General features: G+C 44.9%; 2 protein-coding genes across 5 annotated transcripts in view; both read left to right on the top strand.

Moving 5' to 3' along the window:
- Positions 1-27,979, top strand: part of LOC141198608 (uncharacterized) — a 540,563-nt gene that overhangs the window by 454,883 nt on the left and 57,701 nt on the right. The window lies entirely within an intron of this gene.
- LOC141198634 (uncharacterized) lies at positions 191-27,680 on the top strand. Its single transcript, XM_073663076.1, has 8 exons — positions 191-284; positions 20,057-20,206; positions 20,331-20,510; positions 20,594-20,717; positions 20,801-20,898; positions 21,083-21,173; positions 23,729-24,716; positions 24,796-27,680. Exons 2-8 carry the CDS (start codon positions 20,129-20,131, stop codon positions 25,421-25,423), a joined length of 2,187 nt encoding a protein of 728 aa, XP_073519177.1. The 5' UTR covers positions 191-284; positions 20,057-20,128; the 3' UTR covers positions 25,424-27,680.

Here is a 27,979-nt window from a genome sequence, read left to right as displayed (position 1 = left end):
ACACCTCGCACACACACGGCTCTGCTCCGTACACCTCGTACACACGCGGCTCTGCTCCGTACACCTCGTACACACACGGCTCTGCTACATCCACACTGTAAACCCCTCCTGACCCCACACATAAACTTCAGCTCATCCAGCACCATGACAACCAGCACAGCAGAGTCCTGCATCCACTGAGGCCCCTGATCATGTGACCCCTGACTCCTCCCCTCCTGTGACCTCATCACAGCTCCTGTGCGCACAGAGCAGCCATATATGTGGTGGCGGCTCTGCAGGTGGAGGTATGTGGAGACCCCATTACTGGGCGCAGGGGGCATTAACCCCTTCAGCACGGAGACTCTTTTGGGGTCTTGTGTTGCCCCTTTATAAGAATCATAAGGTTTTTGTTCTGTTTCCTGTAATAGATACATACGACCCAACTATGGAGACAGGAAGGGAGGAAACGTATTGTTCTCATAGTACAGGACCCCTTTACTGCCCCCCACAGTGTAATGCCCCCATTATGCCCCTTATGCAGGATGTATGATGCCCCCACACAGTGTAGTGCCCCCATTATGCCCCTTATGCAGTATGTATGATGCCCCCACAGTGTAATGCCCCCATTATGCCCCTTATGCAGGATGTATGATGCCCCCACACAGTGTAATGCCCCCATTATGCCCCTTATGCTGGATGTATGATGCCCCCCACAGTGTAATGCCCCCATTATGCCCCTTATGCAGGATGTATGATGCCCCCCACAGTGTAATGCCCCCATTATGCCCCTTATACAGTATGTATGATGCCCCCCACAGTGTAATGCCACCATTATGCCCCTTATACAGGATTTATGATGCCCCCACACAGTGTAATGCCCCCATTTTGCCCCTTATGCAGTATGTATGATGCCCCCCACACAATGTAATTCCCTCTTTTTGCCCCTTATGCAGGATGTATGATGCCCCCACACAGTGTAATGCCCCCATTATGCCCCTTATGCAGTATATATGATACCACCACACAGTGTAATGCCCCCATTATGCCCCTTATCCAGTGTGTATGATGCCCCCACACAGTGTAATGCCCCCATTATGCCCCTTATGCAGGATGTATGATGCCCCCACACAGTGTAATGCCCCCATTATGCCCCTTATGCAGGATGTATGATGCCCCCACACAGTGTAATGCCCCCATTATGCCCCTTATGCAGTATGTATGATGCCCCCCACACAATGTAATGCCCTCATTATGCCCCTTATGCAGGATGTATGATGCCCCCACACAGTGTAATGCCACCATTATGCCCCTTATGCAGGATGTATGATGCCCCCCACACAGTGTAATGCCCCCATTATGCCCCTTATCCAGTGTGTATGATGCCCCCACACAGTGTAATGCCCCCATTATGCCCCTTATGCAGGATGTATGATGCCCCCACACAGTGTAATTCCCCCATTATGCCCCTTATGCAGGATGTATGATGCCCCCACACAGTGTAATGCCCCCATTATGCCCCTTATGCAGTATATATGATACCACCACACAGTGTAATGCCCCTTACCCAGTGTGTATGATGCCCCCACACAGTGTAATGCCCCCATTATGCCCCTTATGCAGGATGTATGATGCCCCCACACAGTGTAATGCCCCCATTATGCCCCTTATGCAGTATATATGATACCCCCACACAGTGTAATGCCCCCATTATGCCCCTTGTCCAGTGTGTATGATGCCCCCACACAGTGTAATGCCCCCATTATGCCCCTTATGCAGGATGTATGATGCCCCCACACAGTGTAACGCCCCCATTATGCCCCTTATGCAGGATGTGCAATGCCCCCACACAGTGTAATGTACCCACAGTACCGCCTGAGGTCATACAGTTAGAATAGGTCCTGAGGTTTTACAGCTGAAATAATCCCTCTGGAATTGGTTTTACCTTTGCCTGCTCTCCTATATGTATACCCTCGAGCATGTATATGACGCGCCACCTCGGTCGTGGGGTACTCTCTGCCCGTCCGGTCGTTGCTAGGGGAGATGTCACAGTGGCGGTGACCCAGGGCAATAAAAAGGTGATAATTTACAGGGGATTTATAGTTTTTATATAAATGTTCATGACGCCACCTGTGGTATGCGGCTAAAGGGAGCCGCCGCTGCGGAGCAGGTCCTCTGGAGCTGTTGTTAATGCAGCAGAGTTGGTTTAGCTCTCCACAGGTAGACCTTAGCTCCAGGGCTGTGCTGAGATGTTATAGATGTTGCAATTGTGGTGCCGTGTAGTGCAGGGGGTGATGGCGCAGCAATTATTTCTCAGAGACAGCGGGGTGCAGTCTTCAGGGTTTACTCACAGTTGTTAAGTTCCTCAGGTTACACTTTCCAGATTACAACCACCCACGTCGTGCTGCGTTCACCAGGCAGGGGTTCAGCAATCCCTCAGGTATTTCAAGAGTGCCTGACAGGACCCCGTTCTATATGTCCTTCTCAGCCGTCTTCCTGCGCTGGTGTGTGACCCACTACTCGGTAGCGTCAGCCCTCCCTGGGAAAAGGTGTACTCGGACGGCGGGCCGGTGTTTGTAGGGGTGGATGCAGTCGCGGCCTTGGCCCTGTCCGTGCCCTGGGCGCACACATTAAAAATATGGGCTTTAGTGGAAGAGTGGTTATTTGTCGACTACGCCACCTGTGGTTTCTGGTGAGGACCACGAGCGCTGCAGCAGTCCTCTAAGGCAGAGGTCCCCAACCGCCGGTCCGCGGACCAGGACCGGGCCGTTGGGGTTTTTCAGCCGGTCCGCGGGGAGAGGGGGCCCCTCCAGCCTCCAGCAGGGCCGCCATCAGGGCATGACTGCCCTGACTCCAGTATGGGGCCCGGCCGGTAGGAGCCCCCTCGGAGCCCCCCTCTTGTGCGTCTCTCTCCTCATGGGGCCCCCGGCCGCATGCTAAGCGCCGGGTCCGGGACATCTTAGCGCTGCGCTGCTGCGGCAGCACCTTCATGATTCCCCTGACTTCCGGTCATGTGACGGCGCCGTCACATGGCCGGAAGTCAGGAGAACCTGGTGTCAGCGATTTGGACGAGCGCCAGGATTCTGCAGGGATCGCATGGGGGTAAGTATAACAAGTTTTATTTTTTTTTAAATACAATTAACTAGGAGTGGGGGGAATGGGAGATGCACATGGGGGGAGGGGAGAGATGAGAGATGCACATGGGGGAGGGGAGAGATGAGAGATCCACATGGGGGGGAGGGGAGAGATGAGAGATGCACATGGGGGAGGGGAGAGATGAGAGATGCACATGGGGGGGAGGGGAGAGATGAGAGATGCACATGGGGGGGAGGGGAGAGATGAGAGATGCACATGGGGGAGGGGAGAGATGAGAGATGCACATGGGGGGAGGGGGGAGGGGAGAGATGAGAGATGCACATGGGGGGAGGGGAGAGATGAGAGATGCACATGGGAGGGAGGGGAGAGATGAGAGATGCACGGGGGGGATGAGAGATGCACGGGGGGGATGAGAGATGCACGGGGTGGATGAGAGATGCACGGGGGGGTGAGAGATGCACGGGGGGGGTGAGAGATGCACGGGGGGGGTGAGAGATGCACGGGGGGGGTGAGAGATGCACGGGGGGGGTGAGAGATGCACGGGGGGGTGAGAGATGCACGGGGGGGGTGAGAGATGCACGGGGGGGGTGAGAGATGCACGGGGGGTGGATGAGAGATGCACGGGGGGTGGATGAGAGATGCACGGGGGGTGGATGAGAGATGCACGGGGGGTGGATGAGAGATGCACGGGGGGGTGAGAGATGCACGGGGGGGGGTGAGAGATGCACGGAGGGGATGAGAGATGCACGGAGGGGGATGAGAGATGCACGGAGGGGGATGAGAGATGCACGGGGGTGAGCTGCACATGGGGGGGTGAGAGATGCACATGGGGGGGTTATGTTTACATAACTTTGTTGCCTTATGAAGGGCGGGGGGGGCCCCCAAAAATTTCTTGCACAGGGGCCCACTACAGTCTGTGTCCGCCCCTGGGATGAAGTAAATGCAGCTGAACAGCAGCTGTCAGGACAGCTGCCCTGTCCTGCTGCAGGGCGTGATGGGGCCTCAGTGATGCGGCTCCTGGCACAGCATATTATGTGGGGCTCCTGGCATAGCTCCTGGCGGGGACCTGGTCTACACTATATGATAAGTATGCACTAAACTCCAAATCCCTCCATTACCCCGCCCCCATATGACCAAAGCCCCGCCCACCCCACCCCCTCCTTGCTGGGCCATGGAAAAATGATCTTGCTTCAAGCCGGTCCCTGGTGCAAAAAAGGTTGGGGACCACTGCTCTAAGGCCGGTGTTTTGGCAGCCAGGATGTTATAGCTCCCCGCAGGTGGAGCTAGGCCTCAGGGCAGGGTAGAAGAAGTGCAGTGCAGAGGAATGGTGGTCGAGGTGCCGCGCAGAAATGAAAGAGAAGAGGCGGTGTATGAAGTCATCCAGGTTTTTACTCATGGTAGACTTGTTTTCAGCCACAAAGCTTCTCTTTGTTCCTCACGGCATACTGCGGCCACCAGGATGGGGTTCAGCACACTCCGGGTAGCTCGGCTGCACCAGACAAGACCCCTGCACCGGAATGTTCCTCTCTCCTACCGTACTAGAACCGCCTCGTGCCCCATTAAAGTCCCGTACAGGTACTGCAATGTCCGTTGAAGGTGACTTCTAGCACCCGGACCGCCTAAGTCCTTTATTGGTGACTGGAGTGTAAACATTGCTCAAGGCTGGGGTCCCTCTGGATAGACGCAGATTAAAGGAATACAGGTGGTGACTCCACTCCGTCCGTATTCCCCCTGGGATCCACTGCAGCCTCCGGACTTTTCTGACAGAGACATGGAGTACAAAGTCAGATAATCGGGGACCGGTACCCCCTTTTGCGGCAGGAGTCTCTCTGACCCAGTCAGAACAAGGGTAGCCGGTGGCGACTCCGCTCCGTCAGCACCCGTTGAGATCCTTTCGCCTGCGGAGCTCTTCTCCTCTGCTCCCCTCCTAGGCCCTCTTACTTGGACAGAGCTTGCTGTAACTCAATTCTGCCCAAGTCCCCAATCTCAAGGCCTGAGACTGGGCATCGCAGCCTCCCGAGGCATCTGCAGCTTGTACTGTCTGGCTCCTCCAGGGAACTGCGACCAAAGACCCTGTATTAAAGATGGACTCCATATTTATATGGATCCATTGGTGTAACCGTAAAGTGCTCCCTCCATCCTCACTCACTAAGATTCCCCCTACTTTTGGTTCCCCCCATACTCCTCCATTCAGGACCGGGGCAGCACATTGTGCTCTAAACCCCCTTCAGAATGGGAGTGTGTAGTGTTGGATGTGTGGTGGGGTCCGGTGTGGTGCTCCATCCTTACCTCGGAGAGGAAGTACCACACCTCTTTCCATGAGGTGCAGTACACCTGTGGCGACTGAACCCTCAGGGGTGCCACACTGGCGCTCACCCTCCTTGCCCTGAGCCTCGCCAATGTCCCAAGCCGGTATCCTTGGATCTTTCTGGGCAACCTGGAGTTCCCTGGATCCTATGTGGTTACCTTTTTGGCGACTTGAGTGCGGATGTGGCAACTGCACCCTGAATGTACAGAAGCCTCCGGTTTCTAGTTGAACTTTGTAATTGTCACTAGTTAGGGGCCGGTGCCCTCTGCGGCTCGATCCCTCCACCGCCTGGCAGATTCGGGCATACGGGTGGCCTCCAGCACTGCCCGTACCCCTGGGATCCCTTCCTCGTTCCTGGAGCCTTCCTCCTGCTCCTCTCCTCCTCAGTCTGTCCTGGACCTCTCTCTAGGCCCTCCTCTCGAGCCGAGCACCTGCAGAGCTCCTGCTCCCAACTCTTCCTCTCAGACTGCTCTGACTGACTGACCTGTCCTTTCAAGATGGCTTCACTCTATATACTATCCTAACAAGTGCTCTTCTGAACTTCTTCCTCCACCCACACCCACTACATGGTTCCCCCTACTTTGGTCCCCCCCACTCCAGCCAGGGACAGGGCTCAGCAGGAAGCGCGATGCATCTTGCCCCTCCTGCTGGTCTGGAGTAGTGTAGTGTTGGATGCAAGTGTTTGGGTCCTGAGCAGCACTCTATCCTTACCTGAGAGTGAGATACCACACCTCTGGGTGAGATGCAGTACCTCTGTGGCGACTGAACTCGCAGGGGCGCCACATATACATGCATGTAGGGGAGCAGGCCTTACTAGATATCGAGGCTTTGTACAGTAATATACCGCATGAGGATGGTATCAGAGGAGTAAGACATTTATTGAAATCGAGATCAATGGAGTGTACCAGACATAATGACTTCATGGAGAATCTTCTAAAATTCACTCTTACTCATTACGTATTGCTTTTTGACAGGAAGTACTTCCACCAGCTATGGGGTACTGCTAACCTATTCCTGGGCTGGTGGGAGGAATCCACAATATTCAGGGATGATCATAAGTGATGACATCCATATATTGGGGTATGATACAAATATATTGACTACATTTTTCATCATCTGGTCAGGGACGAGTGAACAATGTTTTGAATTTGTCAGGGAACTCAATATCCATAGAGTTGGCCTGGGATTTATATCAGAGTTTAATTCTTATCAGTTGCCTTTCTTGGATGTACTAATCAAGAAAGATTGGGATGGGACCCTAAGAACACACATCTACCATAAACCTTCAAGCACTAATAAACTATTGAAGTGGGATAACCACCAACCCATCTCCATAAAAAGAGGAATACCCAGGGGCCAATTTTTATGGTTGAGAGGGTACTGCTCTAATGTCACAGATTTTAATATACAGGCAATAGACCTGAACATCAGATTCAGGGAAAAAGGGTACTCATGGAACATTTTGGATTTCACGTCGTTTGCAGAAAAATGGGAGAGCCAAACGCTCCTCCATACCAATCCATGAGACCAAGAAAAATATTGGACTACATGAGTAAGAAAAACTTATGACAGAGTGACTGTATCTTTCATATCCTCAGAAAACACTGGGATATACTTGTGACTATCCCGGACCTGAGGGTGCTGTGGGATCTATTCCTACAATAACTTTCAGAAAGGGTTGGTCCATTAGGGACCATTTAGTGCATAATTTCTATAAAAAACCTGCACCCAAGGGGACTTGGCTAGATAGAGGAATCTGCGGTTTCTTTAGATTTGAACGACATTGTACATGTAATTGGATGAGACCATGTAAATGTTTCTTGAGCTCCTCCATGGTTGAAATCTTTTTTCCAGTGGGATTATTCCAACTGTAAAACCTCAGGACTAGTATATATGGTCACATGCACCTGCCCCCTAGATTATGTAGGCAAGATCAAGAGGGAGTCTAGGAGGAGGGTGGGGGGCATTTGGGTGATATATGCCATGGTTGGGAAACCCCATTAGCGAGAGACATGAACAGTGTACATTGCGGTGAAACCGGAGACATCTCCTTTTGTATCATTGTGGTTGTTAAACCCAATGTGAGAGGAGAAGATCACAATAGATGTATCCTCAAAAAAGAAAGTGAGTGGATTGTTAGGGGCCAGTGAATCCAGTCTAAGGGACTCAATGAGAAAATTTCCTATGCCTGTTTAGTGTGAATACAGACCCATTCTGGATTATATTTTTGGATTGTATACTCTACCCATTGCTACTTGGTTCCCTGTGAATGGGGTTTACATATTGTTGTACTTCATCGAGATATCTGAGCTTCTATATCTGAATTATTACTTATCAATTATATTCCACTTATACTATTTCATAATTAACAAGTGTGGTGATCCTTGTGTATCTCTAATTGTGCAATAGAGGGGAAATTTGACCATTTAGGAATATACTGAGGGCCATCATCCCATATTTTTTGTAGTGATAAAGTAGATCTACATGCTTATTGCATGATGGGAGAATGTGCAATACTTGTTTTTAGTTTCCCATGACGCTGATCTCAGAGATAGAAAAATCCTATGTTGGTGGAATGCAATCCAAAACCATTATGCTCTCTGGTGTGAAACGCATGCTTCCGAGACTGTGATGCACTCCGGCATGGAACGCACGTATCCGGGCACGTTTGTGCTTTCTGCCCGCCCGTTGTTTTGTGCTGAATTGTGGGGAATACTTGAGAATTTATTTTTGTTCCATCTGTCTTTAGTTGATCCCACTGATGCATCAGATAAGTCCTCAGAGAATTATAATTAGAGGAACCCATGGACACATTAGGATATGTGAAGCTGACCTCTGCTCTCCTCTATTTCCTTTGAATTTATTGTGTGACCTGTATTTCAAAACAGTAGCTCTTGGTTTGTTTCATTTCCATGTGTAAATTGAATTTGACTCGTAGTCTTTAATATCTCTTTCAAACTTAGTTTTTTTGATGTCTGAGATCCATCCTCCAGACTTTGTAAATTCTTTTGCATATTTTGTTTGAGTTTTGTATCCATAAAGGCTTCTACACTAGGCGGAATACTTTCAACTAGTTATTTTCAAGAAACAAATATCAAACGCAATGTGACTTGGTTATCCTATAAGTTTTTTTTTTAAATGTGGACATACATCCTGTAAAGCGTGCAACTATGTTTATAAAACCGACACATTTGAAGAAAACCTAATGGAACAGCAATTTGCAATACACAATTTCATCAATTGTAACACTATAGGGGTCATCTATTTAATAGAGTGTATAGAGAGTTAACTACAATATGTGGGATGCACGTCAGGTCCGCAAAAAACTATATTAGCAGACAATTATCCGACGCCATCAATCCCACAACATTAAACGTGTCTGTGGTTTCAAGACACTTTTTTCACAAAAACATAACGCGGATGCTCGGGTTCAACATATTGCGGATCGGATAGACAGATTGCTGGGTGGAGCTGGGGAAAACCCACTGTTCATGGTACACATTGGTACTAATGACAAAGTTAGAGGGAGGTGGAAGGTCCTTAAAAATGAGTACAGGGAAGCTGAAGACCAGGACCTCAAAGGTGGTGTTTTCACAAATACTGCCAGTGCCACCTGCGTCACTAGAAACACGTCGGGAGCTTAGAGAGATAAATCAGTGGCTTAGAAATTAGTGCAGGAAGGAAGGGTTTGGGCTCATGGAGAACTGTGCTGATTTCGCGGTTGGCTACAGGCTCTACGGTAGGGATGGGTTGCATCTCAATAGGGGAAGGTGCAGCTTTGCTGGGGGAAAAAATGGTCAGACGGATGGGGGAGCTTTTAAACTAAGATCTGGGGGGAGGGTAGTCATGCTTATAAGGGGTTAGATAGACTAGACCGAGTGGGAGAGTAGGGGCTGTGGAGGATCTAGGGGGAGCTGGGATAAGCAAGGAAAGTAAGGAGTTGAGTAGGAGTAGGAAATTTGCTAATTGTATTAAATGTCTACTAGCAAATGCAAGAAGTCTCGCAAACAAAATGGCTGAACTGGAGACTCTTATGTCAGTCACAGAATACGATGTGGTGGGTATTACAGAAACCTGGTTGGATGAAAGCCATGACTGGGTGACAAATATAGAGGGATACACTACATTTAGAAAGGACAGGAAAGACAAAAATGGTGGAGGGATGTGTATTTTCGTAAGATCCAACTTAAAAACTGTGCTCAATGACAACATTGGGAGAAGCTGCGACAATGTAGAGTCAATTTGGGTAAATGTACATGGGGATGGCAATACTGGAAAGCTGCTAAGTGGAGTTTGTTACAAGCCTCCTAATATAGCTGAACTTCTAGAGGACGAAATATTGGAACAAATTAAAAATGCAGCAAATAATAATAGGGTCCTTATTATGGGGGATTTTAACTATACAGATTTCCAATGGGACATAGAATCTTCCAGTTGTACTAAAAGCTACAAATTCTTATCCACAGTTCAGGACAATTACCTCTCTTAGTTGGTAGATGAACCAACCAGGGGAGGTAATCTGCTGGATCTGGTGCTGTCAAATAGACCAGATACAATTTCAGATCTATAGGTCCGGGAGCATCTGGGAAACAGCGACCATAATATGATAAGTTTCAATGTAATATTTAATAAAACATTTCAAAACGAAAATGCTAAAACCTGGAACTTTAGGAAAGCCTTTCAACAAATAAAGGGAAGAGCTTAATTGTGTAGACTGGGACCATATCATGGTAACTGGGGATACCGAATATAAATGGGGCATGTTTAAGGAAATATTACTAGATTCCTGTAGAAAATTTATACCCTGGAATAAAAAGGAACCAGGAATAAAAAGAAACCATTATCGATAAATAAGACAGTACAAATTTTAATAAGACAAAAACAAAGGGCATTCAAAATCTTGAAGGCCAAGAATATAGAAATAGCATTTCAGTAGTATAAAGACCTAAATAAGAAATGTAAAAAGAAATCAACCTAGCAAAATTATCTACAGAGAAACAAATTGACAGGGACATTAAATTCCCAAAAATGTTATACATACATCAATGCCAAAAAGAGTAAATCAGATGGTATTGGCCCCTTAAAAGACAATAATAACAAGATAATTATAGAGGACAAAGAAAAGGCTGAGATATTAAGCAGACACTTTTCATACGTGTTCACCTTCAAACAGTCTGTTTCAGGGTTCTTTCAAGAGGGCAAAAATCAAAGTTCACCTCCTAATATAACTAGTTTAACACAAAAGAAGTACACCTGCGTCTGAGCAAATTAAACATTGTCAAATCCCCTGGACCAGATGGTATTCATCCACGGATACTGAGGGAATTGAGCTCAGTAATTGACAAACCGCTGCATCTCGTATTCTTAGACACTCTTGTAACAGGGGTAGTGCCACAGGATTGGAGGATAGCTAATGTGGTACCGATATTTAAGAAAGGTAAGAAGGTGGATCCAGGTAACTACCGTCCAGTAAGTCTGACATCAGTAGTGTGCATAGTTTTTGAGGGCATCATAAGGGATGACCTGCAGAGAATAATATAATAAATGATAATCAGCATGGATTCATGAAAAATAGGTTGTGTCTAACCAACATGTTGGGGTTCTATGAGGGGATAAGTGCAAATCTGGATGTTGGTAATGCGGCTGATGTGATTTACCTGGACTTTGCAAAGGCATTTGATACTGTATCACATATACTGAAGCTACAGAAGCAATGACTTGGGGGAACTATATGTAGATGGGTGAGGAATTGGCTAAATGATAGGAAACAAAGAGTCGTCATAAATGGTACAGTCTCTAAATAGGACATAGTCAGCAGTGGGGTGCTACAGGGATCTGTGCTAGGACCAATTCTCTTTAACCTCTTTATTAATGACCTTGGGGATGGGATTGAGAGTTAAGTGTCAAGTTTTGCTGACGACACCAAACTATGTAGGATATTAAAATCTGATCTTGACATTACGATATTGCAGAACGATCTGGATAAGATGACTGAATGGGCAAACACTTGGCAGATGAGGTTTAATGTAGATAAATGTAGAGTAATGCACCTAGGATGTAGTAATCCTAATGCTGCATATACATTAAGTGGGAGTATACTCGGGACTACAGAACAGGAGAAGGATTTGGGTATTCTAGTTACAAGTAAGCTGAGCAGCAGTGCTCAATGTCAAGCAGCAGCCGCAAAAGCAAACAAGATTTTAGGGTGTATAAAAAGAGAAATAAAATCCTGCAATCCCAACGTATTGTTACCCCTTTATAAATCACTGGTGAGGCCACATCTGGAATATGGGATCCAGTTTTGGGCTCCACATTTTAAAAAGGATATTCAGAAGTTAGAGTCAGTTCAAAGGCAGCAACTAGATTATTATATACAGTGCTGGCCAAATGTATGGGCACCCCTGCAATTCTGTCAGATAATACTCAGTTTCTTCCTGAAAATGATTGCAATCACAAATTCTTTGCTCTTATTCTCTTTATTTAATTTGCTTGCAAGGAAAAAACACAAAAGAGAATGAAGCAAAAATCAAATCATTGATCATTTCACACAAAACTCCAAAAAAGGGCCGGACAAAAGTATTGGCACCCTCAGCCTAATACTTGGTTGCACAACCTTTAGCCAAAATAACTGCGAACAACCGCTTCCGGCAACCATCAATGAGTTTCTTACAATGCTCTGCTGGAATTGTAGACCACTCTTCTTTGGCAAACTGCTCCAGGTCCCTGATATTTGAAGGGTGCCTTCTCCAAACTGCCATTTTGAGACTCTCCACAGGTGTTCTATGGGATTTAGGTCTGGACTCATTGCTGGCCACCTTAGAAGTCTCCAGTGCTTTCTCTAAAACCATTTTATAGTGCTTTTGGAAGTGTGTTTTGGGTCATTGTCCTGCTGGAAGACCCATGACCTCTGAGGGATACCCAGCTTTCTCACACTGGGCCCTACATTATGCTGCAAAATGTTTTGGTAGTCTTCAGACTTCATAATGCCATGCACACGGTCAAGCAGTCCAGTGCCAGAGGCAGCAAAGCAACCCCAAAACATCAGGGAACCTCCGCCATGTTTGACTGTAGGGACCGTGTTCTTTTCTTTGAATGCCTCTTTTTTTTTCCTGTACACTCTATGTTGATGCTTTTTCCCAAAAAGCTCTACTTTTGTCTCATCTGACCAGAGAAAATTCTTCCAAAACGTTTTAGGCTTTCTCAGGTAAGTTTTGGCAAACTCCAGCCTGGCTTTTTTATGTCTCGGGGTAAGAAGTGGGGTCTTCCTGGGCATCCTACCATACAGTCCCTTTTCATTCAGACGTCGACGGATAGTACGGGTTGACACTGTTGTACCCTCGGACTGCAGGGCAGCTTGAACTTGTTTGGATGTTAGTCGAGGTTCTTTATCCACCATCCGCACAATCTTGCGTTGAAATCTCTCGTCAATTTTTCTTTTCCGTCCACATCTAGGGAGGTTAGCCACAGTGCCATGGGCTTTAAACTTCTTGATGACACTGCGCACGGAAGACACAGGAACATTCAGGTCTTTGGAGATGGACTTGTAGCCTTGAGATTGCTCATGCTTCCTCACAATTTGGTTTCTCAAGTCCTCAGACAGTTCTTTGGTCTTCTTTCTTTTCTCCATGCTCAATGTGGTACACACAAGGACACAGGACAGAGGTTGAGTCAACTTTAATCCATGTTAACTGGCTGCAAGTGTGATTTAGTTATTGCCAACACCTGTTAGGTGCCACAGGTAAGTTACAGGTGCTGTTAATTACACGAATTAGAGAAGCATCACATGATTTTTCAAAGGGTGCCAATACTTTTGTCCACCCCCCTTTCTTAGGTTTGGTGTGGAATTATATCCAATTTGGCTTTAGGACAATTCTTTTTGTGTTTTTTTCATTGAAGACAAATTAAATGAAGAGAATAATACCAAAGAATTTCTGATTGCAATCATTTTCAGGAAGAAACTGAGTATTATCTGACAGAATTGCAGGGGTGCCAATACTTTTGGCCAGCACTGTAGGATGGTAGACCTCTCATATGATGAGAGGTTGAAAAAGTTGAGCTTGTTTAGCTTAGAAAAACGACGCCTCAGAGGGGATCTCATCTACAGGTATAAATATATGTGTGGTCAGTACAAAGGTCTAGCACATGACGTATTCCTTCCAAAAATATCAAATAATTTGGTCCAGAATCTGATAAATTAGTCAGAGACCAAATTTAATTCAGCAAACCTTAAATTTTTATTAATAAAATACACAGACACAAAATAGAAAAGAGATAAAAAGCACCTCCATGCTATGAGGGATCAACCACTGCATATATATGCCTAATATTATATGTATATGGTATAAAATTAATACTATACTTCCATAAAGTGCTAAAGTGCAAGCTGTGAGTTAAAGATATCCTAACAGTGCAAAATGCAAAACATGGTGTAACAAGATGATAAACATACCACAGAGCAGCTATATTGCTGGCACCAAGGTTGTGCAGCGTCCTTGGGGTTGAGGGATGCTGCACAACCTTGGTGCCTGCAATATAGCTGCTCTTTGATATCATTCTGCATGGACAGCCACCAAAAAAGTCTGGCAATGGCTTTCCATGTAGCAGTAACCCCAGGATGACCACTTAAGACGGAATCATGAAATTCTTGTAACACACACAATCTTAGGTACACAGGCACAAATGATTTAGATCCTGGAGTGTCCGGAGAAGCCAATGATTGGGCGTTATGGATCTCCTTTTCCAATTCTGAGGTTACCATAGAAACTACAATACCCTGAGGAATTATGGAGGATGGAGGTACTGGAGGTGAAACTGAATTGAGACTACGAGATAATGCGTCAGCTTTCACATTCTTAGACCCCGGTCTGAATGTAATGCCTCTGCGGGAGTTTATCTTTTAGCTGATTCAATGTAAGCTAGATTCTTCTGATCAGTGACCACAGTAACTGGATGAACCGCTCCTCCAAAAAATGCCTCCATTCCTCAAAGGCTAATTTTACAGAAAGTAACTCACGATTCCCAACATCATAACTTCTTTCCGCCGGCGAAAATTTTTTAGACAAAAAAGCCCATGGACGCAAGTTAGTCAGAGTTTTGGACCCCTGCGACAAAACCACCCCCACTCCGACCTCCGAAGCATCCACCTCTACAATGAATGGCTCTTTGAGATCCGGTTAGATCAGAATGGGAAGAGACATGAAACACTCTTTTCATGTTTCAAAAGCCCTGATAGCACTCTGTGACCACACCTTGAGATTTGCCACCTTACATGTAAGGTCAGTAAGAGGTTACACAATCTGAGAAAACCCCTTGATAAATTTCTTATAATAGTTGGCGAATCCCACAAAATGCTCCAAAGGCTTGAGATCACAAAGCTGAACCCAGTCAATTATGGCCTGTACCTTCCAAAAACACATTTCTCTAATTTAGCACACAAAGAGTTCTCCCTTAATCTTTGTAACACAACAGGGACATGTGCATTTAATAACCCAAATGGCATGACAAGTAGTGTTGAGCTAACTTGTTTGGCATTTAAAATTTGTGTTCGTGTGCAGGGTCCCGACTTGTTCGCGCCAAAAAATTGGCTCCGAAATGCTGAACAAATTCGCTCAACACTAATGACAAGGTTTTCAAACAGACCCTCAGACCTTAAAAACGCTGTTTTCCACTAATCACCCTCCCGGATGCGTATCAAATTGTAAGCCCCTCTAAGATCAAGTTTAGAGAACACCATGGCCCCCAGAAGCTGATTATATAGGTTGTGGATGAGTGGAAGTGGGTACGTATTTTTAACCATGATTTTGTTGAGTTCTCGGAAATCAAGGCAAGGACGGAGACCCCCATCTTTCTTTTATACATAGAAAAAAGCAGCAGCTACCAGAGAGGAGGAAGGACAGATATGACCCTTCCGTAAACTTTTGTTAGCATATTCTTGCCCATTCAGACCCAGACAAATTGTAAAGGAGAGCTTTAGGCAATTTGGCACAAGGAATAAGATCAATAGCACAATCATAAGGATGATGGGGAGGTAGTATCTCCGTCTCTTTCTCCAAGAACACATCTCCAAAGTCCTTCAGGTACCCCGGCAGACCCTTCAGACTAGAGGAGCATATTTGTACAGTTTTTAGCGATTTCTTGCAACAATTAGGGCCACATTTAACAATCTCCCTCTGACACCAATCAATAACAGGATTGTGAATCTGCAACCATGGAAGCCCTAGTACCAACCCAACAGGTAAATTATCCAACACAAAACATGAGAAGGATTCAAAGTGGAGTGCTCCCACTTGAAGCGTGAAATCCACTGTTACCTTCTTGATCAAATTCCTAGATAATGGTGTCTTGTCAAGGGCGAAGATTTGCATGGGTCTTTCTAAACTAACTGTCCCTAACCCTAACTTCCGAACCAGTCCCGAATCAATAAAGTTAGCAGCAGACCCACAGTCAATGAAAGCCAATGTTGATAACATCTGGTTCTCAAAGCATAACACTGTATTTATCAGTACTTTAGAAGAAAAAGGTACCTGGGAGTCTGGGTGACCTCCTCGGCCATCACCCACACTCAGACGTTCTCCTGATGGTTTGCTAGCCTGAGGGCGAGTAGGGCAATTCTTGAGAAAATGTCCAGAGAGACCACAGTACAGGCAGTCTGAGATCTTGTCTACGTCTACAACACGAAGATTGGCAACTTTAATCTCCAATGGCTCCACCTCCGGTAAATGGACCTGCTCCGGGGATATATAATGGGCAGCTTGGTGTTCCTCATGTCTCTCATGGATTCTACAGTCCATTCGTATGGCCTGGGTCATGGCTTCCGCCAGGGAACAAGGAGCTTCATGGAGGACCAGGGCGTCCTTAAGGGTTTTGGAAAGGCCTTTGTGGAACTGGCACCTGAGACCTGCATTGTTCCACAGAACTGCAGTGGACCACTGCCAGAACTCAGTACAGTAGTCCTCAGCTGTGCGACGCCTTGAACCAGGTTTATGATCTTAGCCTCAGGGACCTGGATCCTCTTGGGTTCGTCATATGTCAGTCCTAAACTGTCAAAGAAGGTGTCAACAGAAAACCGTTCTGGGGCTTGTGGGGACAAGGAAAATGCCCAGGTCTGAGGGCACCCTTGCAGAAGGGACAGGATTATTCCCACCTGCTGGAACTCTTCCCCTGACGATCAGGGGCGCAGGGTAAAAAATAACCTACAGCTCTCCCTGAAGACCCTAAACTGGTCTTTCTCTCCAGAAAATTTATCAGCGAGGTCTAATACAGATTCCGGAGAGACCAACTGTACATCAGAGGGTACTAACGTCACAGCCACTGCCGACAGCTTCAGCACGCCCCTGTACAAGCGGAGCAAAACCGCAGGTGCGGTGAACAAGCAGAGCAGAGCAAAACCGCAGGTGCGGTGAACAAGCAGAGTGGAGCACAACCGCAGGTGCGGTGTACAAGCGGAGCAAAACCGCAGCAGGTGCGGTGAACAAGCAGAGCGGAGCAATACCGCAGGAGCGGTGAAAAAGCAGAGCGGAGCAAAACCGCAGGTGCGGTGAACAAGCAGAGCGGAGCACAACCGCAGGTGCAGTGAACAAGCACAGCGGAGCACAACCACAGGTGCGGTGAACAAGCAGAGCGGAGCACAACCACAGGTGCAGTGAACAAGCACAGCGGAGCACAACCACAGGTGCGGTGAACAAGCAGAGCGGAGCAAAACCGCAGGTGCGGTGAACAAGCAGAGCGGAGCAAAACCGTAGGTGCGGTGAACAAGCAGAGCGGAGCAAAACCGCAGGTGCGGTGAACAAGCAGAGCAGAGCAAAACCGTAGGTGCGGTGAACAAGCAGAGCGGAGCAAAACCGCAGGTGCGGTGAACAAGCAGAGCGGAGCAAAACCGCAGGCCCGGTGAACAAGCAGAGCAAAACCGCAGGCACGGTGAACAAGCAGAGCAGAACAGAACCGCAGGTGCGGTAGACAAGCGGAGCAGAGCGTAACCACCGGAGCGATGAACAAGCAGAACAGAGCAGAAGGTGAAGGCAGACAGGACAGGGCTCTGTTCACATGGAACAGACTGGAAAATACAGGAAGATGGTTAGAACACAGGAGGTAGATATGGAGGCAGGGAAAGGGGACAAGCAGAACCAGATACACACAAGGTACTTACAATGAAGTAGCGAGTGGACACAAAACTCACAAACAGAAGTACAGAAGTTGGAGTTAGGTGCAGGTTCAGACACTGCAGGCAAAGGGAAGGTACGGACATAGATATAAGTAACGGGCTAGGACACTGTTCAGACAGGAACTGAACCGGGAAGAAGCCTGGGAACTCAGCCCCCAGGGTGGCGGAAACAGACTAGAAGTCAGAGATACAGGTAGTGGCCCTGCGTACTCGGCCCCCAGGGTGTCGGAAACAGACTAGAAGTCACGGGTACAGGAAAAGGCCCTGGATACTCAGCCCCCAGGGTGGCAGACAGACTAGAGTCAGGACAGGACCTGGCACCTCAGTTGCAAAAGACAAACTGAGTGAAAGTGTTGCTCAGGCACCTCCTACTGGGTGGAGGGGGTTTAAGTATCCAGTGACTCACAGCAATAGGCTGGGGACGCATTAGGACTGTGCACACAGTAGCTATAAGAAACAAGCAGAAAGCCGCGCCGACGCCCTAAGCAATCAGACAAGAGACATGGACACAGCAGGTAATGGAGCAAAGAGTGCAGCATGGACTGACAGGTAAGATTGCGGTCTTGCATGGTGGGAGGTGGTGCACCATGCAAGCACGCCACCAGGGATGTTTCAACCATATTGGACCACCGAGCTGTCAATCAAAGTACCGACAGCTCCAGCACGCCCCTGTACAAGATTGGACAGCTGAGCAGTCAGTAACTGCATCCCAGACACAGTGAGGGGTGAAACTGTGACGATTATCATTTTCTTCCATACAGTACAGGGTCAAATTGTCTGAGAAGTACTCAGTAATCAATGGACACCCAAGTGTTTGAAAGGGAAGGATATAAAAGTATCACAGAGACTCACATGTTGCCAACCATGAATAAGCATTGGTTTCATATGTGGGCACTTGGTGGTATGCCATCACAACATCACAACAGTTTTTATGAATTTACAATAAATGTGAGGTTTTAACAATATAGACAATACTGGAGAATTCATCTCTCCTCCTTTCTCTACTTGAAATGTCCCTGACCAGGGCGGTTCCATGGGGTGATCTTCAGACAAAGTGCATTGAATAAACAGTGAGCTTACCTCCCTCTTCATTTTCCCATTATATGCATGTTTTCCCTATAGTGACGAATATTTATTTTTGCTAAAACTGTGATAGTTTCACTTTAAAACTTTTTTTAAACCTTTTTTATAAACTTTTTTAAACAACTCTCATTAGTGCGATCATACAACATACAAGCCTTTTATTTCTCAGGTGATGCACTGTACTACTGTTGTGCCATGTATTATCACTTGTCAGTGTAATAGTAACGGCCCCATACAGATGAGATACATTTTGGCTGAACGGTCATTTGGCAGATGGCTATCTCTCCTGACTCCCCCATACTCACAAATATTCCAGCTTTCCTGTGGTCTGTATGACTGACTGCATTTGTAGTCAACCAAAACCCCCAAAATCAGTGCTTTCATGCAACTTTAGTCTAATATTTAAGGGTGGCGTTAAAAAGTAACTTATTGGACTCTGCCTCTGGCCTGGCCTAATAGACTTTCGCACATTGCAGGCCCAGAAACCATTATTAAGCATTTAAGTATTGTAGGAACTAGGCAGCCCCATACTATTGAGCATTTGGGGAAGAAGGAGCATTGGGCCGAACTCTGTCTACTTAGATGCCATGTTTGCTTTTTGCAGGAGCAAGTGGTTAAGCTGCCAGGGATTTTGTTGCAGCCGCATCTGTGCCATCCTTGCTGTGTACATGTATGTTCTGGTGCCCAAAAGAGTTCATATAAAAACAAAAACCCCAAAAAATGTTTAACGTGTTAAGAAATAATAACATGTGTTTTCTGCTTTTTGCATGTTTTTTCTTTTTACAAGAATTGTTGGTGACAATTTTCTTTTGAAACATTTTAATATCTGCTTTTTTTTTTTTCTCTTGTAATATTGGAAAGCCTAAGGCCAGAAATAAACTTCATAATACACTGTACACGTAGACTTTGGTATCAAATAATTGCTGTCCGCGGTGTTTGTGCAATCAAAACAGCTTTTATAAAAGCTTCAAACTTCTGTGTGTGAATCAGACATGAGCTGTAACTTGATAGAAGATTACAGTCTGGGGAAGATGGGAAACATTCATACAGACAGCCGGTGGTGATGTGTTCAATGACGGTTTGTGGCTAAATATGTTTTTAGAGCTGTAGTAGAAGATGTTGCCTCATCATGTAGTTATTTCTCATGTCACGTGTAATGAATATCTCCTGCAGTATTGCTGATGCCAATTCCAGTGTCGGAAAATGAGACGAGAATTAGTGGTATGGAAGATAAGTCTATGAGAAACGTATTCAGCTGCAGACTCCGAGGAAGAAATTGCTTGTTGTCTGTGGCCTAAAATATAAAGGTTTTATTACTAGATGTAAAGAAGAAAACTAAATACTGTAAAATAATAAATATCCTTATATGTTTCCCCTCATTATCTCCAATAGTTGTATTATACCAACAGGATTTTTATCTTCTACTCATTCAGGTATCTACAACACCGAATCCTGTCAGTGGAGATCTTCTATATAAGAATATTTTCCTGATTTATCCATCGAAGATGGATATGGACAGGGACAAGATGGCGGAGAGGATATTACACCTCACCCTAGAGATCCTCTTCCGGCTTACTGGAGAGGTGAGAGATTCTGATGACGTCACATCATTCTTATCTATGGGAATAACAGATGAACAGAACTGGAGAGGTGAGGACTCTGGAAATGTCTGTAGTGAGATTTATTAATGTGTCTCTCCATAACCAGGATTACACAGTAGTGAAGAAGACCTCTAGTGAGTGCTGTCAGGACCCTGTGTCTGAGGGATGGGGAAAACCCCTGAGACTAATCACGGGGCCTCCACCTCACCCCATGATACATGAGGATATCAATGACCAGAAGATCCTAGAACTCACCTACAAGATGATTGAGCTTCTGATTGGAGAGGTGACATTACTGGGAATGCTGGGACATTATACAGTAACGCTAAGAAGGGATCGGGGAGATGACGGTATCAATGTATGTGTCAGGTTCCTATAAGGTGTCAGGATGTCGCCGTCTATTTCTCCATGGAGGAGTGGGAGTATTTAGAAGGACACAAAGATCTGTACAGGGACGTCATGATGGAGATTCCCCAGCCTCTCACAACACCAGGTAAATGACAGGACTAAATACACACGGTCTACAATTATCTGTATGAAAATAATTAATTCAGTCCCTGTATGTGTTTCCTCCAGATCGATCCAGTAAGAGGACAACACCAGAGAGATGGCCCTGTCCTCTTCTTCCACAGGACTGTAAACAAGAATATCCCAATGTTCCTCAGGATCATCAGGTAGATGGAGAGAAGGTGTCATGAGATCTCCCCTATGATGTGTAGACGGCTGTGAAGGTTTTGTGCTCAGTCTTGTTTTATCCACCAGTATTTATATTTGTGTAATGAGAACGGTGGAGATGACGGGATTAGAGCGGATCATAGATGGGACTTCTCCATCTGACTTTTATAATATTTGTTCCAGAGTGAAGATCAGACCCATATTAATACTACAGAGACAAATGTGACGGGTGATAAGCGCTGTAAAGAAGAGATTCCTACATATGACCACCCAGGTGAGTAGTAACCACTAAATGCAAAGAAGTTACAGATTCTTCTCAGTCACCCGCTGTGGCGGCTTTATCGGTGGTGTAGTTCGGCCGTATCACAATCGTGTGATCACCATTTTGCCGCTCGACCACAACATTCTCCTTTATCTGAAAATGTTCAAATTACTTTGTGAAATCGTGAAAGCCCTTTTCTATAGAACTTACAACCTGGAGGATCTACCTACCCCCTGGGATTAGAAGACACTGTTCGTTACCTGCCCAAATCTGTAAACTACAAAGCCAAATGACAGCGTATGTAGAATGTGCTGACAAGTTAGAAAATCACTTGAAGAAAAATATTATGATGGGTCTGTAAGAGAAAGTGGAGGGTAATGATGCTGTTGGCTTCCTAGATCCATGATATCTTATTGGATGAATCTACCTTCTTTCCCCTCTGTGCTGCTGAATGTCCTCATATGGTACCTACAAGACACTGTACAATAACAACAGTTTCCCTTTATCCTGACTTTTCAATTTCTTTTAAAACCAACTAACTTCAAACAGGATAGCGATAACCTACACAGAAAACATTACACCTGAGCCATGATATATCTCTAAGCTGTGCGTGGCTAATGGCTGTAATATACATTTATTCACGCCTGCAGGAGATGTGTTGGCATGGCTCGAACCCTGGTTTCATGGATTCACTCCACGTCATAAATTCCATTATGTTTTCAATCCTAAGGAATTCAGATTACTGCACAATCTCTCTTGAAATGGGGTCGCTAATACTTTCTCTACTCTTCTGGTCAGAATTCATCGTAGCTCCAATGGTTTATCATAAATGAGTGCAACTCCAGTTTAGTGTTGGATTTCTCCCTTCATACATACGTTGTGTTAGATCCCTCCTGTTTGTTTTTTCCATCTTGTGTTTTGCGGTCACGTGACCATCTGCCTTTATATTCCAACTCCGCCCTTTTGGCTGTGGTGGACTTCATTGTTTTTTGACTGTTTTGCTGGCCAGGTGCTTCTGTGCCTATCTCTATCAGTTTGCTTGGTCCTTTTGGGACCTCTAGTACCTTTTTGTCAGTTTATCTTTTTGTGTTCTGCAACAACTTTCTCTGTTCAGGAGGTGTCCCATTTTTGTTCCAGTCCTTAGTTCTTTTAGGGACCCCTTACCTTTATTCTATAGGTCTCCATTCAGACTAGCCTAGGACTAAGGCGGGTCCGTTCGCTAGGAACAGGCAGCCCGCTATATCGTAGGGATTCAGCTTAGTCTTATTGTAGGGAAAGCTTTCCCCTTCTTTCCTTAGTACTTGTTGCAGATCATAACACGTTGTTGTTGGGGATGTTACATGTTTTTATATTCTTTCTTTTTTTTACAGGCTCATTCTGTATGATAGTTTCATTGTATTGGGATCGGCCTTCCTCACTTATGTGACTCTGTAACTCCCTGGTAGCCTTTCAAAAAGATCTCCATTGCCTCTTCCAAATGCCCGAGATCTAAATTTAAGACAACTCAGCTCTGCACTATTCTAAAAAATGGTCTTTGAATGTCTAATATTTCTTCTTGAAACTCATCTGACAGAAAATATTGTCCCTTACGATAGTTTAGATTGCCGAGAGCCACCGAGCCCCATACTCTAATTACTCCCATCACCAGCGCCGCCTGCAGAATGATTAAGGCGGCTCCTGGTGACAGAAGCAGACGTCGCAGGACCAGATCCCAGAGGAGATGGGACACACCATTTGCTGAAGCCCTAATATTACAAAATGTCAGAAAACTAGGGCAGTAGAAATCCCCATAAAGTGACTTTATTTTGGAAATTACAACCTCAGTGAATTAATCTATAGGAGTAGTGATTATTTTGACTACACAGGCACTTTCCGAAAATTAGCAATGGATGCTGGAGCATAAAAATTGCATATTGGCCATTTGATTACCCAACACATAGTGCCCAGATTGTGCTCCAGGACACATACACTGTAAATTAAGTGGGTTCTTCTCACTATAGTAATGCCAAATACATGGATGCTGAATGTGGTTTGGGCACACTGCAAGGCTCAGAAGCGATGGTGAGATTTGACTTCGGAAAAGCAGATGTTGCTGGATTGGTTTATGGAAACCATGTTCCATATTTTGGAGGCTAAAAGAACAAACAGTTGGACACCACGCTCTACTGGTTCATCCTATGAGGTTTTCTATTAGACTGTGAACTATCATTCTATCAATAACTTGCCATTTCTACAGACATTTTAAGTACAATTAACACAAGAATCCCATAGAAAAATAAATAAAGATTGCATACCACTTCTAAATCAGTCTAAACAAACAGATCTCTGGGCTACATGCTAGTCCAGGAAAATGAAGAGATATATGCTCAAGTTTAAATATTCCTCTATTTTTTAGATTTGTGTGTAATAAAATAGATTTTTAAACTTGAGCATATATCTCTTCATTTCCCTGGATTACCATATAGCCCAGGGATGTGTTTGTTTAGACATTTTAAGTAGAAATGTTCAAAAATATAAATTTCAAGGATATTTTATTCAAAATGAATAATTGTTTTTTTTCTTGGCAGATGACTGTACCAGGAGATCAGAGGGACAGGAGATTTTTAAATCGAATGATCTTGAGATCCCACAGGATACAATTGAAGTGAATGCCATTACTTCAGATATACCATCATCCCTTCAAAGCAAAGATCTATCATCTAATTCTATGAAACACATCCTGTCTTCTGATTCATTACCAACTACTAAGGAAAATCAAAATAAAATAAGCATTAAAAAACGAACTGCTCCTAAAGCAAAGAAATCCTTTTCACTTTCAGAAAATGGAAATAGTTTTACTTTCGAGAAGTCTATTCTTAAACATCAAAAAAAACACTCAGCGGACAATAGATTTTTTTGCTCCAAATGTGGAAAATGTTTTAATCAGAAATCAGTTTTTGTTAATCACCAGAGAACTCACACAGGAGAGAAGCCTTTTTCATGTTCAGAATGTGGGAAATGTTTTAACCGGAAAGCGCATCTTAATAACCACCAGAGAACTCACACAGGGGAGAAGCCATTTATCTGTTTAGAGTGTGGGAAATGTTTTAGCCAGAAATCAGATTTGATTAAGCACCACAGAACCCATACAGGGAACAAGCCTTTTTCATGTTCAGAATGTGGGAAATGTTTTAACCAGAAAGCGCATCTTAATAGCCACCAGAGAATTCACACAGGGGAGAAGCCTTTTTTCTGTTCAGAATGTGGGAAATGTTTTATCCAGAAATCAGATCTTTTTAGACACAAGAGAACTCACACAGGGGAGAAGCCCTTTTCATGCTCAGAATGTGGGAAATGTTTTAATCGTAAAATGATTCTTGATAGCCACAAGAGAACTCGCACAGGGGAGAAGCCTTTTTCTTGTTCAGAATGTGGGAAATGTTTTAACCGAAAAGCGCATCTTAATAACCACCAGAGAACTCACACAGGGGAGAAGCCATTTGTCTGTTTAGAATGTGGGAAATGTTTTAATCGTAAAATGATTCTTGATAGACACAAGAGAACTCACACAGGGGAGTAGCCTTTTTCTTGTTCAGAATGTGGAAATGTTTTAATCATAGAATGATTCTTGAAAGTCACAAGAGAACCCACACAGGGAGAAGCCCTTTTCCTGTTCAGAATGTGGGAAATGTTTTACAAGGAAATCAAGTTTGATTAAGCACCAGAGAACCTACACAGGGGAGAAGCCCTTTTCCTGTTCAGAATGTGGGAAATGTTTTAACCAAAAATCAGTTTTGGTTACGCACCAGAGAACCCACACAGGGGAGAGGCCATTTTTATGTTCAGAATGTGGGAAATGTTTTAACCATATATCACATCTTAATAAACACCAGAGAACCCACACAGGGGAGAAGCCTTTTTCATGTTCAGAATGTGGGAAATGTTTTAACCGGAAAGCGCATCTTAATAACCACCAGAGAACTCACACAGGGGAGAAGCCATTTGTCTGTTTAGAGTGTGGGAAATGTTTTAGCCAGAAATCCGATTTGATTAAGCACCACAGAACCCACACAGGGAACAAGCCTTTTTCATGTTCAGAATGTGGGAAATGTTTTAACCAGAAAGCACATCTTAATAAACACCAGAGAACCCACACAGGGGAGAAGCCTTTTTCATGTTCAGAATGTGGGAAATGTTTTAACCAGAAATCAGGTTTGGTTAAGCACCAGAGAACTTACACAGGGGAGAAGCCTTTTTCCTATTCTTTTTTTTTAATCCAATAAATTTTTATAGAGATTTTTTCATTAAGTTTTTTTTTGACAAAACATCCCAATCCTGGTATGCACGGCACCCCATCCCTCATCCTGGTATGCATGGTTGCCTCATCACCAATCCTGGTATGCATGGCACCACTCATCCATCCCCAATCCTGCCATGCATGGCACCCCATCCCTCATCCTGGTATGCATGGCACCCCATCCCTCATCCTGGTATGCATGGCCCCCTCATCCCCAATCCTGGTATTCATGGCAACTTTTATCCCAAATCTGGTATACATGGCACCCCTCACTTTTATCCCAAATCTGGTATACATGGCACCCCTCATCCCAATCTTAGTATGCATGGCTCCCTCATCCCCAATCCTGGAGTGTATGGCACCCCATCCCTCATCCTGGTATGTATGGTACCCTTTATCGCTATCCTGGTATGCATTGCACCCCACATGCCCCAATCCTGGTATGCATGGCACCCCATCCCTCATCCTGGTATGTTTGGTACCCCTCATCCCTATCCTGATATGTATGGTACCCCTCATCCTGGTATGCATGGCACCCCATCCCTCATTCTGGTATGAATGGCACCCCATCCCACATCCTGATATGCATGGTACCCCGCATCCCTATCCTGGTATGCATGGTACCCCTCATCTCTATTCTGATATGTATGGCCCCCCTCAACCCCATCCTGGTATGTATAGTGGGCACAATGTACTGGACACTACAACGTAGTGGTCACTTCAACGGCAGTTTGAAATTTTCACTCAGCAACATCCAATGCTGCTTGTTTCTGGAAAACACCCATTTGTCCCTACACCTGTAGGTAAATTCCCAAAGGGGTATAGTTTCCAAAATGGGGTCACTTGAGGGTGGATTCTGTTTTTCTTGCACTTAGGGGCTCTGTATAGAAGAAATTGTGTGACACATTTCGGCACCATATTTACCCATTGCCCTGTGTGAAAATGTAAAATATGAGGCTTAAACATTTTTTTTGTGGTAAAAAATATAATTATTTTTTCTTCACTGCCAATGGTATGACTTTACAAATGTAAAAATACTCACTACTTCCCTAGATAAATTCCTTGAGAGGTATAGTTTACAAAATGGGGTCACTTGTGGGGGTTCCTGCTGTTTCGGCATGTCAGCGACTCTTCAAATGTGACACGGTGTCTGCAACCTATCCCAGCCAACATAGCACTCCTTTCTTTTCCAAGCCCTGCCGTGCGCCAAAGCGGTAGTTTTCCACCACATTTGGGGTATCGGCATACTCAGGAGAAATTGCACAACAGTTTTTGGGGTGCATTTTCTCCTCTTACCCTTGTAAAAATAAAAAATTTGGGGCTAAAAGATCATTTATGTGGAAAGAGTGCTCACCACACATCTAGATAAGTTCCTTGAGGGGTCTAGTTTCCAGAATGGTGTCACTTGTGGGGGGGGTTCCTCTGTTTAGGCACATCAGGAGCTCCCCTAATGCGACATGGCGTCCGTTAATTATTCAAGCAAATTTTACATTCAAAAAGTCAAATGGCGCTCCTTCCCTTCCGAACCCTGCCGTGTGCCCAAACAGTGGTTTTCCCTCATATATAGGATATCGGTGCACTCAGGAGAAATTGCACAACAAATTTCATGGTGCAATTTCTTCCATTACTATTATGATAATGCAAATTGGTGACTGAAAAACATTTTTGTGGGAAAAATGTGAAAATTTTATTTTTACGGCTCAATATTATAAACTTCTGTGAAGCACCTGGGTGTTCAAGGTGCTCACCACACATCTAGATAAGTTCCCTGAGGAGCAAAAAGTCAAATGGCGCTCCTTCCCTACCGATTCTTGCCGTGCACCCAAACAGTGGTTTTCCCTCACATGGGGTATTGGTGTGCTCAGGAGAAATTGTACTACAAATTGGTAGTCCATTTTTCCTGTTACCCATGCGAAAATAAAAAAAATTGTGTCTAAAGTAACATTTGTGTGAAAAAAAGTTAAATGTTCATTGTTTTCTTCCACATTCCAAAAATTCCTGTGAAGCACCTAAATGGTTAATAAACTTCTTAAATGTGGTTTTGAGCACCTTGAGGGGTGAAGTTGTTAGAATGGTGTCAACTTTTGGGTATTTTCTGTCATAAAGGCCTCTCAAAGTCCCTTCAAATAAGATGTGGTCCCTGAAAAAATGGTTTTGTAAATTTTGTTGGAAAAATGAGAAATCAGTTGTTAACTTTTAACCCTTATAACTTCCTAATAAAAAAAAATTGGTGCTGATGTAAAGTAGACATGTGGTAAATGTTATTTATTAACTATTTTGTGTGACATATCTCTCTGATTTATGGGCATGAAAATTCAAAGTTTGAAGATTGCTAAATTTTCGCCAAATTTCAGATTTTTTCACAAATAAACGCAAGTCATATCGAAGAAATTTTGCCACTATCATGAAGTACAAGATGTCACGAAAAAACAGTCTCAGAATCAGGGGAATCGGTTGAAGAGTTCCAGAGCTATTACCTCATAAAGTGACAGTGGTCAGAATTGAAAAAATTGGCCCGGTCACGAAGGCGAAAACCGGCTCT

Source organism: Phyllobates terribilis, unplaced genomic scaffold (genome assembly GCF_046119375.1).
Source record: "Phyllobates terribilis strain yellow unplaced genomic scaffold, ASM4611937v1 Scaffold_98__1_contigs__length_5973952, whole genome shotgun sequence".
Classification (NCBI taxonomy): Eukaryota; Metazoa; Chordata; class Amphibia; order Anura; family Dendrobatidae; genus Phyllobates; species Phyllobates terribilis.
Note: the sequence above shows the minus strand (reverse complement) of the source record. Positions and strands in the feature narration are given on the sequence as shown.

Excerpts from the sequence above, each read along its gene's own strand:
- LOC141198634 (XM_073663076.1), top strand. The coding sequence starts at position 20,129 with ATGGATATGGACAGGGACAAGATGGCGGAGAGGATATTACACCTCACC. Across the intron at positions 20,718-20,800 it reads CCAGCCTCTCACAACACCAG|ATCGATCCAGTAAGAGGACA; the intron begins GTAAATGACAGG and ends TGTTTCCTCCAG. Across the intron at positions 24,717-24,795 it reads AAGAGAACTCACACAGGGGA|GGAGAAGCCCTTTTCCTGTT; the intron begins GTAGCCTTTTTC and ends GAACCCACACAG.